Here is a 15999-nt window from a genome sequence, read left to right on the forward strand (position 1 = left end):
GGGTTCAGGGGTGCTGATTTGTGGTGGGTGTTTTGGTGTGGGTAAGGTTGAGACTTTGTGTGAATGAGGTATGGTTTTGGGAGGGTGGGTGTTTTTAGGAGGTGGTTTGATAAGGGTGTTGTTTTGGCTGTTGGTTTCCGTGTGAGTCAGGGTGTGGTTTGGGTCGGTGTTTGGGTATGTGTGAGGTTCTGGTTTTGGGTGGGTGTTTGGGTGAGTGTGTGGTTTTGACTGGTTGGTTGTAGGTGAGGTTGTGGTTTTAGGTGGGAGTTTGTGTGTGGGAGAGGGTGTTTTTATGGGGTGAGTGCTAGGTTGGCAATGTTGTTTTAGGTGGGTGCAAGGGTGTGGGTGAGAGTGTGTGTGGTGCCTGGTTCTTTAGTGGTAGTTTTGGGTGCTAGGGTGTGGGTGGTGTGTGGTGTTGGGTCTGTGGCAGTAGTTGTGGTGGTGCAATGGGGTGGGTCCTGTGTTATGGGTGAGCCTGTTTGTGGTGCGGGGCTGTGTGTTGGTGTGTGTGCTTGTATGTGTTGGATTATGCTGCGGGTGAGTTTGTGTTTACGTTTCTGTGTGATTGTGTGTTTTTTAGTGTGAATGTTGTTCTGCTTGTTGTGCTGGGTTCTGCGGTGATGATTGTTTGGGGAGAGGAAGCTGGTGGGTGAATGGTGGTTGTAGAACATATGTTGGAAGAGAAAGGGTCCAGAAGTGGAAGGGCAGGTGGTGGTGGGTGGGAGTCAGTGATGACAGAGAAAGCTCTGCTCCAGCCTAATCCTCTCTCTATGGCAGATGCATCAGAGTGTATGCCATCTAAGTTTGCAACTAACTGCGTGAGTTGCTGGTTTATTTCCTGGATAGTAACCAGTGCAGTCCGCCCTACAGAGAGGCTTTCAAACAGATTAAAAGCCTCCTGAGAGAACACTGCTGGGTGGACAGAGACAGGAGCTGAGGTGCTTGGGGCGAGGGAGACCCCAGCCTTTTTGGGTGCTTGGTGTGGACCACACTGGGGTAGCAGCCAGGATGGGGCTGATGAATCTCATGGCAGTGCTTGAGGTGGTAAGTCTTGAAGATGTTATATAATACACCATCACTTAGGGCTGGTCCGAAGTGGAGGCCTCAAAATAAATAGAAGAGTTGGCCTCCTTTCCAATCCCGTCACCCACCATGCCACTGGGTCCTTCTGTGTTGGTGATGCCACCTGCCGACTCCCATTCAAGGCCTGTTCCCCAGCTTCTCATTCGCTTGATTGGGAGGATGCTTAAATAATATTGAAAACAACATAAAGTTTGTGTTGCACTGTAGTTTTGTGATAGTTGTATGCATATTTTAAATTGTCAGCATTTATTGATGATGCGTTACTCTAGCACAAATAGGATGGGGAATCTGTCCCTAATACTGCAAGAGCATTTTGTGCTATGCTGCTTGCATTAATGTTGTGAGGGATTGTTCTGACCTCAGCAATTACATGTGTAGTGTAAACATAACTTTTTAATTCTTATAGGCAGGGACTGAAAAATAATAAAAATGTTACAAGACCTGAAGGTCTAGTGACATTCATAATCTACTCAAACTAAGTGTAATGCTCTTGATCTATAAAATGGTTTCAAACTTGTGTGATATGTGTGATATTAGCCAAATATTGTATTTCAACAAGTCACCTTATTCTTCATGATCAGATTTGAAAGCTCCTTCAAATATGTGAGTTCAGCATGTTTGCTGTACGAAAACCCTTATGATTGATTCAATAGACAAAACCTTTGCTCCGTGTATATTACAAATCTAGCCCACACATAGGGTACACATAACCACTGGCTTGGCCTTCTGGTTCACTAATAGTATTGTCATCAGGACTAGATGGGAGTGTGCCTCAGTTCATGTGCAACAACTCTCTCAATTTTAATAAATACATTTCCAAAGCATGATGTGGTAGCACACTGTCATTTACAGATAGCACATTTCCATTGAAATGGCCACAGACTTTCCCACTGACATGCAATTTTAGTGATAAAACTACATAGCGTACAAACGATAATATGGAAATCGGGTTTCAACAAATACTTATCATTAGCACATCACCAAGTGAAGTGTTTTGATTTGTTTTGATCCTATTGAAATGTTTTTTTCCATCCCACCCAACTACTGAACTATGGCCCTCATTCTGACCTAGGCGGGCGGCGGAGGCCGCCCGCCAAAGTCCCGCCGTCAGGTTACCGTTCCGCGGTCGAAAGACCGCGGCGGTAATTCTGACTTTCCCGCTGGGCTGGCGGGCGGTCTCCTTCAGACCGCCAGCCAGCCCAGCGGGAAAGAGGCTTCCACGATGAAGCCGGCTCGGAATCGAGCCGGCGGAGTGGAAGCTGTGCGACGGGTGCAGTTGCACCCGTCGCGTATTTCACTGTCTGCGCAGCAGACAGTGAAATACATGTAGGGGCCCTCTTACGGGGGCCCCTGCAATGCCCATGCCAGTGGCATGGGCACTGCAGGGGCCCCCAGGGGCCCCGCGACCCCCCCTACCGCCATCCGGATCTCGGCGGTCCGACCGCCGGGATCTGGATGGCGGTAGGGGGGGTCGGAATCCCCGCGGCGGTGCAGCAAGCTGCGCCGCCGCGGAGGATTCAATGGGGCCGCGGTACACTGGCGGGACCCCGCCAGTGGTGCCGGTCCGACCGCGGCTTTACCGCCGCGGTCGGAATCCCCATTGGAGCACCGCCGGCCTGTCGGCGGTGCTCCCGCGGTCCTCCGCCCTGGCGGTCAAAGACCGCCAGGGTCAGAATGACCACCTATATTCTAAAATATTTGTACAGGTCACGTACAAGCTACTTAAAAGTGTGTTTGAAAAAACTGACATTCTATAGCCTTTCATTTCACACAGCACAATTGTCAGAAAATTCACTTTCCTTTCCTTTCTCTGACTGCAGCTCGAGCATTTTGTAAACACCATCTCCACAGTAACATATGCAGCAATTTGTAAGAAGACATAAGCTGACATTTGACCTCTGTCTTTGAAAACACAGCAAATGAAACAAGATTTAATGGCATCATTATTGCTCACTCACTTCCTGAATGTACAGAACATCTGTTCTTTGACAGTGCCAGCCTTTTGAGAGACCAGTAGTCCCTAAATATAGATTGTCCTGATAAAATATGATTCACCAAATCAAGTGAGTAGATTTCTTGAGGCCTGTTATCGGTCACTGCAAGCTCAGAGCAATGTGTGCACGGTATATAAAAAGTAGAACATGTACATTTAATGATTAAGCATGTCCTACTAGGGAATATAACCTACATTTATTCTCAGTTGTGTAAGCCTAGCACTCCCTTTCCTTATTATGGCTAAATTCAGTTTCTGAAATGATAAAAACATGCTTCTTCTACTCAATAAGAACTTTACATTTTCTTTAGTTGTAAAATTGGATTTTAACTTTCAAGTTTGAAAATCACCCTTTTGGAAAGTTGCCATTGTCCTGCTTAAACTTTCACGGGCCTGCCTGGAAATTTCCAGCTGCATTTGGGGTGTGAATTACTCTCCTCCTGGAATGAGTATTGGGACTAGTGTTGGAGTGTGTCTTTTAAAATTAATGTTAATTACATAATCTTGCATGTATATTGTGTGATGAAGCTGCATAGAAAATGTGTTAACATAGAAAATAAGGCACGCATTTGAAATGTGCCCACAGGGAGTGGCTACCCATGTATAAGAAGACTAATGAAATGAGCTTATTAATTCTGAATTTATTGTGCAATTGTGCAATAATGTTTTGAATTTGTATTAGTATATCATAATTAGAGTTATATGTTAAGAGTTTTGCTTTATTAAATTAGAGGGCCTAGCTGCCTGGCATCATATTGAATTGTATTTTTCTAATGTATAAATGCGCTGTTTTCCTGAAGGACACAAAGCTGTATTTTTCCAGGGGCTATATGTGTGTAGCCGTGGTAAATTCTTTCTCATGAGAACCGGCTTGCTCGAGGCGACATTCTTGCTGGATGCAACAGTGTAATTCATAACAGGTGCAAGGTTAACCGTACTAGGAGAAGACAATGAAGACACTGACTGGAGTGTAAAAGTGTAACATTTTCTACCTGACATTCCAACCATTGAAGACGTCAATAACATGGACCAATCTGCGACATGGGAACTGCAAACGAGGAAAATTCTAGTAAGGTGCTTACTGAATTATTGGACAGAGATAACGATGCACCAAATTTTATCCAATGAGGAATTAGGGAACAATTAGACGGTTTTGATTTAACGGTGTAACGCAAGGGAAACAGGGGCTACTTTTTCTTTCCACTTTGACGGGGACATTTGCTTTTTCCTTTGCCATAAGACTTATGTCACTTGCCATTTTCCGGACATTTCAAACCCATACTTTAGAGTTAAATTGTCCTTTCTCTTCAAACCATCCTCTACCCCATTCTTGTCTGATATTAACTTCTCCTCCATTTGAGTCCCAACAAGCTAATGCTAATTCGTGGTTAGTTAAGGCGTTCACAATTATACTATGCAAATAGACAAATGAATGAGTTCTTGCTTTGTTGAATCAAATGTACTAATGAGACTCTGCTAAGTTACTTCATATTAATGATGTGCATAAATATTGAATGAATATTTGGTCGCGCTAGGCCCAGCGAAATCCAAAAGTCAGGCCGACCGCAATGGAGTGTGGGTCCGACACAGGGATAAGACTTGGCCCGCTAAAAGAGTACCTTGGTTCTCAGTCGTGTCAACGTTGAGGAGGTGATGCGATGAGCAAAGGAGGTGATGCGTCGGTGTTGATCCTTTGGATGTCGGAGATGCATTGGTTCCTAGCCATGCAAAGTAAGAAAGGCATCAGAAATGGAGGCGATGTGCTGTGCCGTTGGCGATGTGATGTCCTTGATTCTTGAAGCAGCACCAATGCATCGGCGTCGATGGGGATGCAATATCCTCGATCCTCGCAGCAGAGGCAATGCTTCGGAATTGATAGAGATGTGCGGGTTCCGAGTTGCGCAATGAAGGCGATGTGTGGATTTTAGTAGTTTCAGCACTTTATACCCAATTCCAAGGACTCAGTACTGGATTGGAACCACTTGGCAGGGCAAGACTCTGAGCTGTCACAGTCCAGGTCCTGTAGCAGGTGAATTGGGAATCTTTTATGAACCTGAGACTTCAGTCAGGAGGCAAGCCAGCAAACCGTTGGAGCCACTTTGGTTCTAGGTTTGGGAGATGCAGGTCCAGTCCTTCTCACTCCCAGGTAAGAGGACAGCAGGTCAGCACAGCAAAGCAGGAGTCCAGCAGAGTAGCAGTACAGCAGAATGGCAGTCCTTGTAGCAGCACTAATATTAAGAAATAAAGGGCAACCCAGTAGCCCATGGACCTCTGTAGATTAACAAGTAGAAACACAGATGGTCCCTAGGGGGAAAGTCTAGCCCTTGACTTCCATGGCAATAATGTCTTGAGAAACCTTTCTTGCAGATAAGATTTGTAAACTTAATGGTTTTTATTTCTCATTAAAAACAAAAATGACCTCACACCAAATTACCATAGTGAAAGAAGCTGATTCTTTCATTAAAAGTCCAAGGGAGGGAGTCAACCGAGTATCAGAGAAGATATCCAGACCACTGGCCTCCTGCACATCCATGTACAAGTTCAAGTCATCATAGTATTGGGCATCATTCACATCATCTTCCTTCTCATCTTCAAAATTATGTTAGCTTTGGTTAGATTCTGAGCCAAATAAGTTTTGATCGGTACTGGATGATATCCTGATAGGGACCTAAATCAGAAAAAAGCTCGACCTGCTGTGGCGTATTATGTGACTTCCGTCGAAGTCGAGTCACATTTGTTTCGAAGCCTGACAAAACAATCTAGCCCTTCTCCGGTGTCAGTGATCATGTTAATGTGCCAGAGATTGGTGTGGGGCTCGGTATGGAAACTGAAGTTGGGTTGATGCCGAGTCGAAGTAAGAGGCATAGATGGTAACAAGGATGCTCTGATGGTAACCTCACTGGAGGCCTTCTCAGGTCCATGGGGCCTGAGGATGCACCAGTGGGAGCAAGAAGGGTGTGAAATATGCATATCACTGCTTCTCTGTAAGTGAATCCAGAAACACTGGAGTATATCAGGACAAGTTGGGGCATTGGTTCCTCCCTAAGTAACTGGGATGGAGATCGAGAGGCAACTTGATGTCCTTGTAGCTTCCCATGATGAGTGGCAGCACAGGGAGGAATTCCGCTTTGACTTCTTACTTTTCTTTTTTCTTGGATTGCCATTAGGACTTTGATCAGGAGAAGGATCTGCCATGAGAATGGCCTCAAAGATTTCCCTTAACTTCAACTAGGAGATGAACCCATATGCCTTCAGCCAGTATTCACCGATGTTTGGAATTCAATCAGGCACAGGCTTTACAAGCCTTGGATTTGTGCAACAAGCCTAGACCCCAGAGGCTGACCTCAGGGGACCTTTCACTGACATTTGCTTCTGTCTGTCTCTACAAGGCTTAAACCTTGTGGTTTTAGGTGGGGACATCCTCCCTTGCACACTGAAGCAGAATTTGAAAGAAAGATCTTGTCAGAGATGAGGAAAATGTGAGGAAGCGAACTTTGAATCCGTGTCTGAAGGCAGGGAAAGAATAAAACTTAAACCAGCAACATAGGGATGGCTTCAGCGTCACTTCCATGGTGGATGGAGGCAAGATGATTTCACACTATGCCACTTGTTGGAGCACAGGAGCACTGTTGCGAAAAATCTACGGGTCAAGTCTGGTGCCTGGGGGTATTCACAAGTTGAGGAATCTGTGGTAGAAGTATCCATCAGAAACAAAAGAACTGCCACCATAGGCCAAATCCACACCCTGCCAACAAAGGATTTTTTGAAAAAAAATTGTTGTGAGCATCATTTCTCACCTAAACCTACTCCATTTCCAGCAAAAGCACGATCACCTATGTCAGATTAAGTGTATCACCCTTGCACCATGCAGGACACTACCCTCGTGGACCCCTTCACTTCCACAACACACACTCTGCCAACCAAACACATTAATGCAATAGTTTATTATAAAGTGCGTGTGCTCTATCCCTCACTCATATGGATATTATTATCTGCTTGGGCACAGAGGCACAGCAGCTAAACATTTTCCACATATGTCACATTGCAATTCAAGATTCTTCTAACTAGGCACTCCCTTTGTCCACTTACACTTCAGCACCTCGTCAGCGGGATGTAGCTCTGTATAATTGCAACCACAATAAAATATACTTACCTATTGTAGGAAGTTGGCTCTGTATGTACTATTTCAAAGTAAGAAATAGCATGCACGGAGTCCAAGGATTCCCCTTAGAGGTAAGATAGTGGCAAAAAGAGATAATTCTAATGCTCTATTTTGTGGTAGTGTGGTCGAGCAGTAGGCTTATCAGTGGGTAGTGTTAAGCATTTGTTGTACACACACAGGCAATAAATGAGGAACACACACTCAAAGAAAATTCCAGGCAAATAGGTTTTTATATAGAAAAATATATTTTATAATAGTTTATTTTAAGAACCACAGGTTCAAGATGTACAAACAATACTTTAAATGAAAGGTATTTCACTCAGGTATCTTAGGAACTTTGAATCATCACAATAGCATGCACAGTTTTGGCAAAAATGGCAATAGGCTATTTTAAAATTGGACACAGTGCAAAATTCAACAGTTCCTGGGGGAGGTAAGTATTTGTTAGTTTTTCAGGTAAGTAAAGCACTTACAGGGTTCAAAGTTGGGTCCAAGGTAGCCCACCATTGGGGGTACAAGGCAACCCCAAAGTTACCACACCAGCAGCTCCGGCCGGTCAGGTGCAGAGGTCAAAGTGGTGCCCAAAACGCATAGGCTTCAATGGAGAAGGGGGTGCCCCGGTTCCAGTCTGCCAGCAGGTAAGTACCCGCGACTTTGGAGGGCAGACCAGGTGGTGTTTGTAGGGCACCGGGGGGGACACAAGTCAGCACAAAAAGTACACCCTCAGCGGCACAGGGGCGGCCGGGTGCAGAGTGCAAACAGGCGTAGGGTTTGCAATAGGTTTATATGGGAGACCCAGGGGTCTCTTCAGCGATGCAGGCAGGCAAGGGGCGGGGGGGCTCCTCAGGGTAGCCACCACCTGGGCAAGGGAGAGGGCCACCTGGGGGTCGCTCCTGTACTGGAGGTCGGATCCTTCAGGTCCTGGGAGCTGCGGGTGCAGTGTGTTTCCCAGGCGTCGGGTTCTTAGAAGCAGGCAGTCGCGGTCAGGGGGAGCCTCTGGATTCCCTCTGCAGGCGTTGCTGGGGGGGCTCAGGGGGGTCAACTCTGGCTACTTACAGGGTTGCAGTCGCCGGGGAGTCCTCCCTGTAGTGTTGGTTCTCCGTAGGTCGAGCCAGGGGCGTCGGGTGCAGAGTGGAAAGTCTCACGCTTCCGGCGGGAAACGTGTGGTCTTTAAAAGTTGCTTCTTTGTTGCAAAGTTGCAGTCTTTGTGGAACAGAGCCACTATCCTCTGGAGTTCTTGGTCCTTTTAGATGCAGGGTAGTCCTCTGAGGCTTCAGAGGTCTCTGGACCCTAGGGGACGCGTCACTGTTGCAGTTTTTCTTGAAGTGGGGAGACAGGCCAGTAGGGCTGGGGCCAAAGCAGTTGTTGTCTCCATCTTCTCTGCAGGGCTTCAGGTCAGCAGTCCTTCTTCATCTTCAGGTTTCAGGAATCTATCTTGCTTGGTTCTGGGGGCCCCTAAATACTCAGTTTATGGGTGTGTTTAGGTCTGGGGGGTTAGCAGCCTATGGCTACTAGCCCTGAGGGTGGCTACACCCTCTTTGTGCCTCCTCCCTGAGGGGAGGGTGGCACATCCTTAATCCTATTGGGGGAATCCTCCATCTGTAAGATGCAGGATTTCTAAAAGTCAGAGTCACCTCAGCTCAGGACACCTTACGGGTTGTCCTCACTGGCTAGTGACTCCTCCTTGTTTTTCTCATTATCTCCTTCGGCCTTGCCGCCAAAAGTGGGGCCGTGGCCAGAGGGGGCGGGCATCTCCACTAGCTGGGATGCCCTGTGGCACTGTAACAAAGGGGGTGAGCCTTTGAGGCTCACCGCCAGGTGTTACAGTTCCTGCAGGGGGAGGTGAGAAGCACCTCCACCCAGTACAGGCTTTGTTACTAGCCACAGAGTGACAAAGGCACTCTCCCCATGTGGCCAGCAACATGTCTGGTGTGTGGCAGGCTGGCAAAACTAGTCAGCCCACACTGGAAGTCGGGTATGTTTTCAGGGGGCATCTCTAAGATACCCTCTGGGTGTATTTCACAATAAAATGTACACTGGCATCAGTGTGCATTTATTGTGCTGAGAAGTTTGATACCAAACTTCCAATTTTTCAGTGTAGCCATTATGGTGCTGTGGAGTTTGTGTATGACAGACTCCCAGACCATATACTCTTATGGCTACACTGCACTTACAATGTCTAAGGTTTTGCTTAGACACTGTAGGGGCATAGTGCTCATGCACCTATGCCCTCACCTGTGGTATAGTGCACCCTGCCTTAGGGCTGTAAGGCCTGCTAGAGGGGTGACTTATCTATGCCATAGGCAGTGTGAGGTTGGCATGGCACCCTGAGGGGAGTGCCATGTCGACTTAGTCATTTTCTCCCCACCAGCACACACAAGGTGAGAGGCAATGTGCATGTGCTGAGTGAGGTGTCCCTAGGGTGGCATAAGACATGCTGCAGCCCTTAGAGACCTTCCCTGGCATCAGGGCCCTTGGTACCAGGGGTACCATTTACAAGGGACTTACCTGGATGCCAGGGTGTGCCAATTGTGGAGACCAAAGTACAGGTTAGGGAAAGAACACTGGTGCTGGGGCCTGGTTAGCAGGCCTCAGCACACTTTCAAATCATAACTTGGCATCAGCAAAGGCAAAAAGTCAGGGGGTAACCATGCCAAGGATGCATATCCTTACACCTATGGTAGCAGGAAGGGAATAGCAGAGTTATTCAAGACAGGACGTATCATTCCCATTTGCAAACCAGGAATGTACAATTTGCCCACAGGCTTGTTTGCAAACGGGATTGCCATTTGAGAAGCAGCACGTGTACTCAGTGCTTAATTTGTGCTTGCTGTTTCTGGTGCTGAGCACCGGCACTTATTTTTGCGGGCCGGGACTTATTCTTCTGCCTCAAGCATTTGCTGCGAGGAAAAGACACATATGGGAAAGACAGAGGACGGGAAAAACGAAAAAGCGTCACAATGAAAAAAAGCAGGTGGCTGCTAGAATGAGCTGAAGGGGCAGGGAGTGGCTTTACATGGTTCGAAGAGGCCCGAGATGTTTAAGGATTACGCTGCCTCAGTATTCTGTGTTCCCACATTTAATTGCAGCAGCCGCGTGTTTAAGAAAAGTGCTTTGGGCACCGGCACGTTTTTATTTACAAATTAAACACTGCGTGTACAAGCAGGTTTTATTGCACATTGGCCATAAGCAGAGGGTTACAAAATGAGCTGCCGAAACAGGCAACATTCTTAAAGCAGTTTGACTCATATTTATACTTTTTTAGCGCCGCATTTGCGCCGCTTTTTAACGCAAAAGCAGCGCAAACTTTGAAAATCCAATTGTATTTTGTACGTTTGCGCCGCTTTTGCGTTAAAAAGCGGCGCAAATGCGGCGCTAAAAAAGTATAAATATGGTGTCCATTGAAAGGCGTAGATGCTGTTTTTTGTAAAAAAAAAAAAAATCCCCATTTGAGAACACATCATGGGTGCAAGCAGCCACTGCCTTTGACCCCATCCCCCTCCCCTCCTGAAACTGTTCATATGATTCACAAAGGGAAATATGGCCAGAGGGGACACATTTCCCAGATCACATTTCCCAGTAGTACCAGTTACCAACCTAACATGGGGGTCAGTAACTATCAGTGGTCTGCCACCCCAATTACAGTCACAACTAATTCTACATCCCTCTCCAAATCAGAAATGGGTGGGTGCATCTTTCAATTCACTCCCACCCCCCAAACTTCCTTGTTGAAACGGATCATAAAAGCCCTCTTAGGAATCTGATAGATTTCTAACTGTAAAATTGCTTTTCTGGTGGCAAATCCTGTGATTTTGCAAATAACCGGTTGCAACAACAAAAGAGCTTTGCCCATGTGGCCCTTAGTTCTTGTGCTCACCCAAGCCATACCTTGGCCCTGATTTGCTCACTATCAGGGTGTAGAAAGGAATACAGAGATGATCAGAATTCCTGTCAACCCTGTACTAAGAATTCCGCTCCTTGCTGCATTTGGAAAAAAACATACTTTAGGATTTCTATTGGCTAGACTCTATAGAATAGACTTTCCAATGACTTTCTAAAGTGCTTTCATACCCAGTACTATAGAGCCAATTTGGTAGTTTAGTGGGTTCACGTGCAAGTAGCAGAGCTGCAAACTACCAGTTTCAAGTTTGCATCTAGGTAGGGCCGGTTAAAGCATTCATCCTTGTAAGTTAATAACATGAGAATCATTCAGTTGAGCAACATTATCTAATATGTTCATGCGATGTGGGCTGTTTAAATAGTCAGCATTGTTTAACTGTTTTCGCAGCGGTGATGTTTGCAATGCAGTCATCCTCCGGGTAAATGCATCTATTCACTGATCCTTATTTAAGGAAAGTCTTTGATACAGATTTGGAGCTAATCCTCTCCCTGCTGTTCCATATCCTTAAAAGGCTTTCCCCATTGCCCAGTGGCCACCCAGAGCCCCGCGGACACACACATGTACCAGGTCAGACAGTCAAGTCACATCCACTCACCGTGATCTGCTGCTCCGTGCCCCGCAGGAATTTCTTTGTGCCATCTACGTCCAAGATGGCGAACCTCACATAGCAGACCCCTTGAACGCTCTTGCCATAGACATAGCTGGAAAGGAAATTAAGAAATTAAACTCACTGGTGTAAACGTCTCGAAGAAGCTCTGCCTTCCTCCTCGAGAAAGAGTGCAGAGACTGTCTCCCAGCCAATAATAGTGCGCTCACTCTTGCAATGGGGATGGGGTCAACCACCCTTGCAAATTGCAGTAGTGCAGTAGTGTCTCCTCTCATAAAGGCAACAGACTCAACTTCTTGGGTTAGGAGGTAGCAAATTTTACTTCACATGAAACAAGGTGGTATTACAACCACTTCAACCAGAAACATTACACAATAGAAAATTTAGCAGTAAGCGACCTCCATGTTGCAGCACATCAGGGGACAAAGAGGGGGCTACCAGGCGCTCGCCCACTTTTAAAGGTTACTACTTTACCCCCATACCTCTGTCGCATACCCCATGACCACTTCCGGTCATGTCCCACCACAGGCCCCCACCCCTCCGTGGTGCAGCGACTAAGGACACCCACCAGCGAATGGTGATGGGCCGTAATCTCCATCTGTGGTTGGGTACAGTTACTTGGCAGTCTTGCCATCTTCCACTCACCTCAGTACACAGGTTCATCATGGGCCTTGCCCTATGTCTGCTCTGGAGCACCCACAAAGCATACATCTGGTCCTCTTTATGATTATTAATACTGTCACAATGCATCTGTTTGTTTGCTATTTCATTTGCGTAAGTAATGATGCTTTGTTGATAGGTTGGTAGTGAATCAATAATTCATATATCCTATATCCACATAGTATAACGTTTAGGACAAAAGACCGTTTCGGACAAATGTGCAAAGCAATTCTCACATTTTTATTGACACCTTACATCACAAATCACAAGGCTCGTTTTTGTCTCATAATAATGCTAAGGAATACTATGTAAGGCCTAGGTAAGAGCCTCTAGACAAGAGTGATGCTCAGGGCCGGACTAGGCAACTGAAAGCAGCCATGGACATTATGCTCAAACCAGCCCCTACTCTCTTTTCTCCTCGGGCTAACTCTCTCTATTTAGATCCATTCCCTTTTGCTGACCTCTGTTTTCTTCCCATGTGATCTCTTTCTACCCCCCCCTCCCTTTCTTTCTCCCTCTACTTAAGTCCCACTGTGCCGGCTGCAGATAGCCTCGGGAAGTGGACAAGGCTTTCAGAACCAGCCTTCATGAGCCCCAACTCTCCTGGGGAAATGCCTGGTGGAATAAATGGCCTCTCCAGCCCTGGTGAAGCCTCAGGTTTTCCAGTAGGAGGATCTCTTCCATAACCGCCTGCATGAAGGGCGTACAGCTGCAAAACCATCTGCATCTCCAACGAACAGTGACAATACAAATGAGGATTTGGCCTTGCTCTCTGAGCAGGGGGAGGACTGGAAAAAGCTGTATTAAGTGCAGGTATGGGTACTGCAATATTAGAAAGCTTCTATTTTTTTCTCAAGATTTTAGGGCTAAAGTAGACATTAACTAGTGCTAGAGACCAAGTGATTCCGAGTGTATTTCTTGTGTGTGTATAACTCCTTTGGGGGAAGGTGTTCTGCTGCTTCTACTAGTGCCAGTTATGGCAGCTGGCATGTAGGGCAGCAATGAAGGATCTCCACTTTAGTTTTTTTTAGGCACGTTTCTGCACAGTGCCCTGGCTGTAGTTCAAGGTCTTCAATTCTCTTTACACAGTTCACCTCCTCATGTTCTTTGGCCTGCTTCTCTTTCTCTTGCCTTCTGGGGTCCAGTGGAGACCTGTTTTTGTGATAGATAAGAACAACACTCAATCTCCAGTTTCTTCTAATTTTGGATGTGTCCTTCTCACTTGCTTGCATCTGGTGAGCAGTTCCTGTTTGGAGTTGGTTTGAGGCAGCAGAAAATGCACAAGATTCTTGTCAAGGTACTGGGGTGGAAGGTTGACTTTTTTATATAATTTTTTTCCATCCACCAGCATTCTGATCTATAGACGACTGTGGACAGAACAAAGCTCTAGTAAAGCCTCAGCTTGCAATTGTTGCTATACTGAGATGATATCCACATGCTATTCAGCATCAGAAAAAACTTTATTTGATCTCTCTAGCTTGGTTTTCTGCTGTGTGGCACAACAGCCAGTTGATGACTAGGTTGGAAAGCAACATGGACATCATCAATGATAACACATAGTATTTGGAGGGTCAACCAAAGCCCTGCTTGTGGACAGGTGCCTTAGAAATGTAAAAAGGAGGCGGGTGGCCACACTTTGGATGGTGTGTGACTTTCTTTTGACGTAAATTTGTGCTTGCCGAAGGGCCAAAGAGAATTCATTGTACCATATTTACACATAGACATGCCATCCTCCACCCCTTTCATTCCAAAGTTTTTGTCAGGACACACCATCCTCTACTCACATCAGAGCAGTTTGTGACAAGACGTGCCATCACCTACATCCGTACACAATCTGTGACAGGTCCTGTTATCCGTCACTCACATCAGCACACATTCTGTGACAGACCGTGCCATCCTTCACCCACAAGAAGTGCAGGCGCAACTCAGATAAGGCTGTAGGTCCATGACATTGAGAGGCCACATCCTTTGCAAACCCGGCACCAGCTTTGATCACATCTCAGCCCTTTCCAGGTCCTACGACCTATCTCCTGCATGCAACCCACAATCAATCAAGATGAAAACAGTTGATGCAATCAAAACACGCCCCTCAACAAGATGCACAAGACCACCAGAACATTCAGAAAGTCCAATTTAGCAACTATGGAAGGGAAGAACATCTATGAGACAACTGCCCTGCACAAAGAAATATGTGCTTCAACTGTGGAAAACATAATCACTTCACTAGAGTCTGCTAGAACTGACCAAAGGGCAGAGGAACCAGAAGAAAGACAACATCATCTAAAGTGAACAGACACTTCACACGCAAGGACAAAAAATGGAGAAACACAGCAGTTCTCCAGGCTGGAGTACCAGATCACCAGAAGTCTGTTGGGCTCTAAAGAAAAGGGAGTCTTTCTTATAACATACACAGAACACATGAAAAAGAACTGGAGTCCACAACCGATGTGCAAAATTCAAGTCATCAATGCTGTCATAGAAACAGAGGAATTGGTGAACGTGATAAGCAACCAACAATAGACACTTCCTCAGCCCAGACCAACCCTTTGGCCAACCAAAATCTACATGTATAGGGCAAGAACTACTCCCACTAGTAGAACCCTAGTGGGGTGCCACACTGCCAAAGACCTCAGCTTAGTGTCCTTTGCCCGGATCGTCTAAGCCACTCAATCATCATAGGCCAATTCACGTACTCACCAACAAAGTGGTGAAGCCAGTGGCACTCCAACTCCGCCACGTGCCATTTAACCTACCACCCCTCGTCAAGCAAGAGATTGGTAATAGTGGAAAAGACCCGGCAACCTGGCAAAATCCAGCTGTGCATTGATATACACCTCTCCAACAATGCAATCAAAAGGGAGAGGCACATCACCCCTACCATGACCAACCATACCTGCCAAACTCCAAGCTCAATCTGATTGCTGGTTACCATCAACTGCAACTAGATGAGGACAGTCGATATATAACAACCCTTTTGATACACCTAAGCCTCAGGAGGTACAAGCATTGGAACTTCAGAATCTCTTACCAAAGTATTTTAGAACACTATCTGGGAGATACTAGCAGGCCTGTAGGGAGTCATGAATATCAGTGATGATATCCTCATTTACTCAACGACCATTTGAGAACACCAATGCTGGCTGCAGGAGACACTAAGATGAATGAGTGAACATGGCCTCATGCTCCACCATGAAAAGTGCTTGTTCTTCGGAAAAAAGATCACATTTTCAGATATGTATTCACAAAAAATGCCACTGAGATTTGCTGCTTCTTGGCAGTGATCACCTACTGTGGCTAATTCATCCCCAGTCTATCAACGCTAACAGAGCCGCTCCACGCCCTCACAAAGGCAGAAGTACAATGCATATGGGGCCTCACAAAATGTAATCATTAAAAAATGAAAGCCCTACTTGATGTAGCCACAATGACCTACTTTGAGCCAGACAAAGCAACCAGATCTGATAGTGGAAGCAAGCTATGTTGAATTAGGACACGTGCTGACCCAAGCCTGGGCCGGTGGGCCCCTATCATTTTTGCTAGCCAGGCTCTTACTGCACACAGAAGCCTGATATGCCCAAATTGAGGGGGAAGCC

The 15999-nt window shown here is 46.2% G+C and overlaps 1 protein-coding gene across 1 annotated transcript in view; it reads right to left on the bottom strand.

Annotated features, from left to right (window-relative positions):
• Nucleotides 1-15999, bottom strand: part of LOC138301475 (complement C4-like) — a 685953-nt gene that overhangs the window by 563093 nt on the left and 106861 nt on the right. The window contains exons 7-8 of the mRNA XM_069241987.1: nucleotides 11735-11840; nucleotides 6217-6304 (exon numbers count right to left, since the gene is read on the bottom strand). Coding sequence (XP_069098088.1) covers nucleotides 6217-6304; nucleotides 11735-11840 — 194 coding nt within the window. The remainder of the gene's footprint in view (nucleotides 1-6216; nucleotides 6305-11734; nucleotides 11841-15999) is intronic.

This window comes from Pleurodeles waltl, chromosome 6, assembly GCF_031143425.1.
Source record: "Pleurodeles waltl isolate 20211129_DDA chromosome 6, aPleWal1.hap1.20221129, whole genome shotgun sequence".
Classification (NCBI taxonomy): Eukaryota; Metazoa; Chordata; class Amphibia; order Caudata; family Salamandridae; genus Pleurodeles; species Pleurodeles waltl.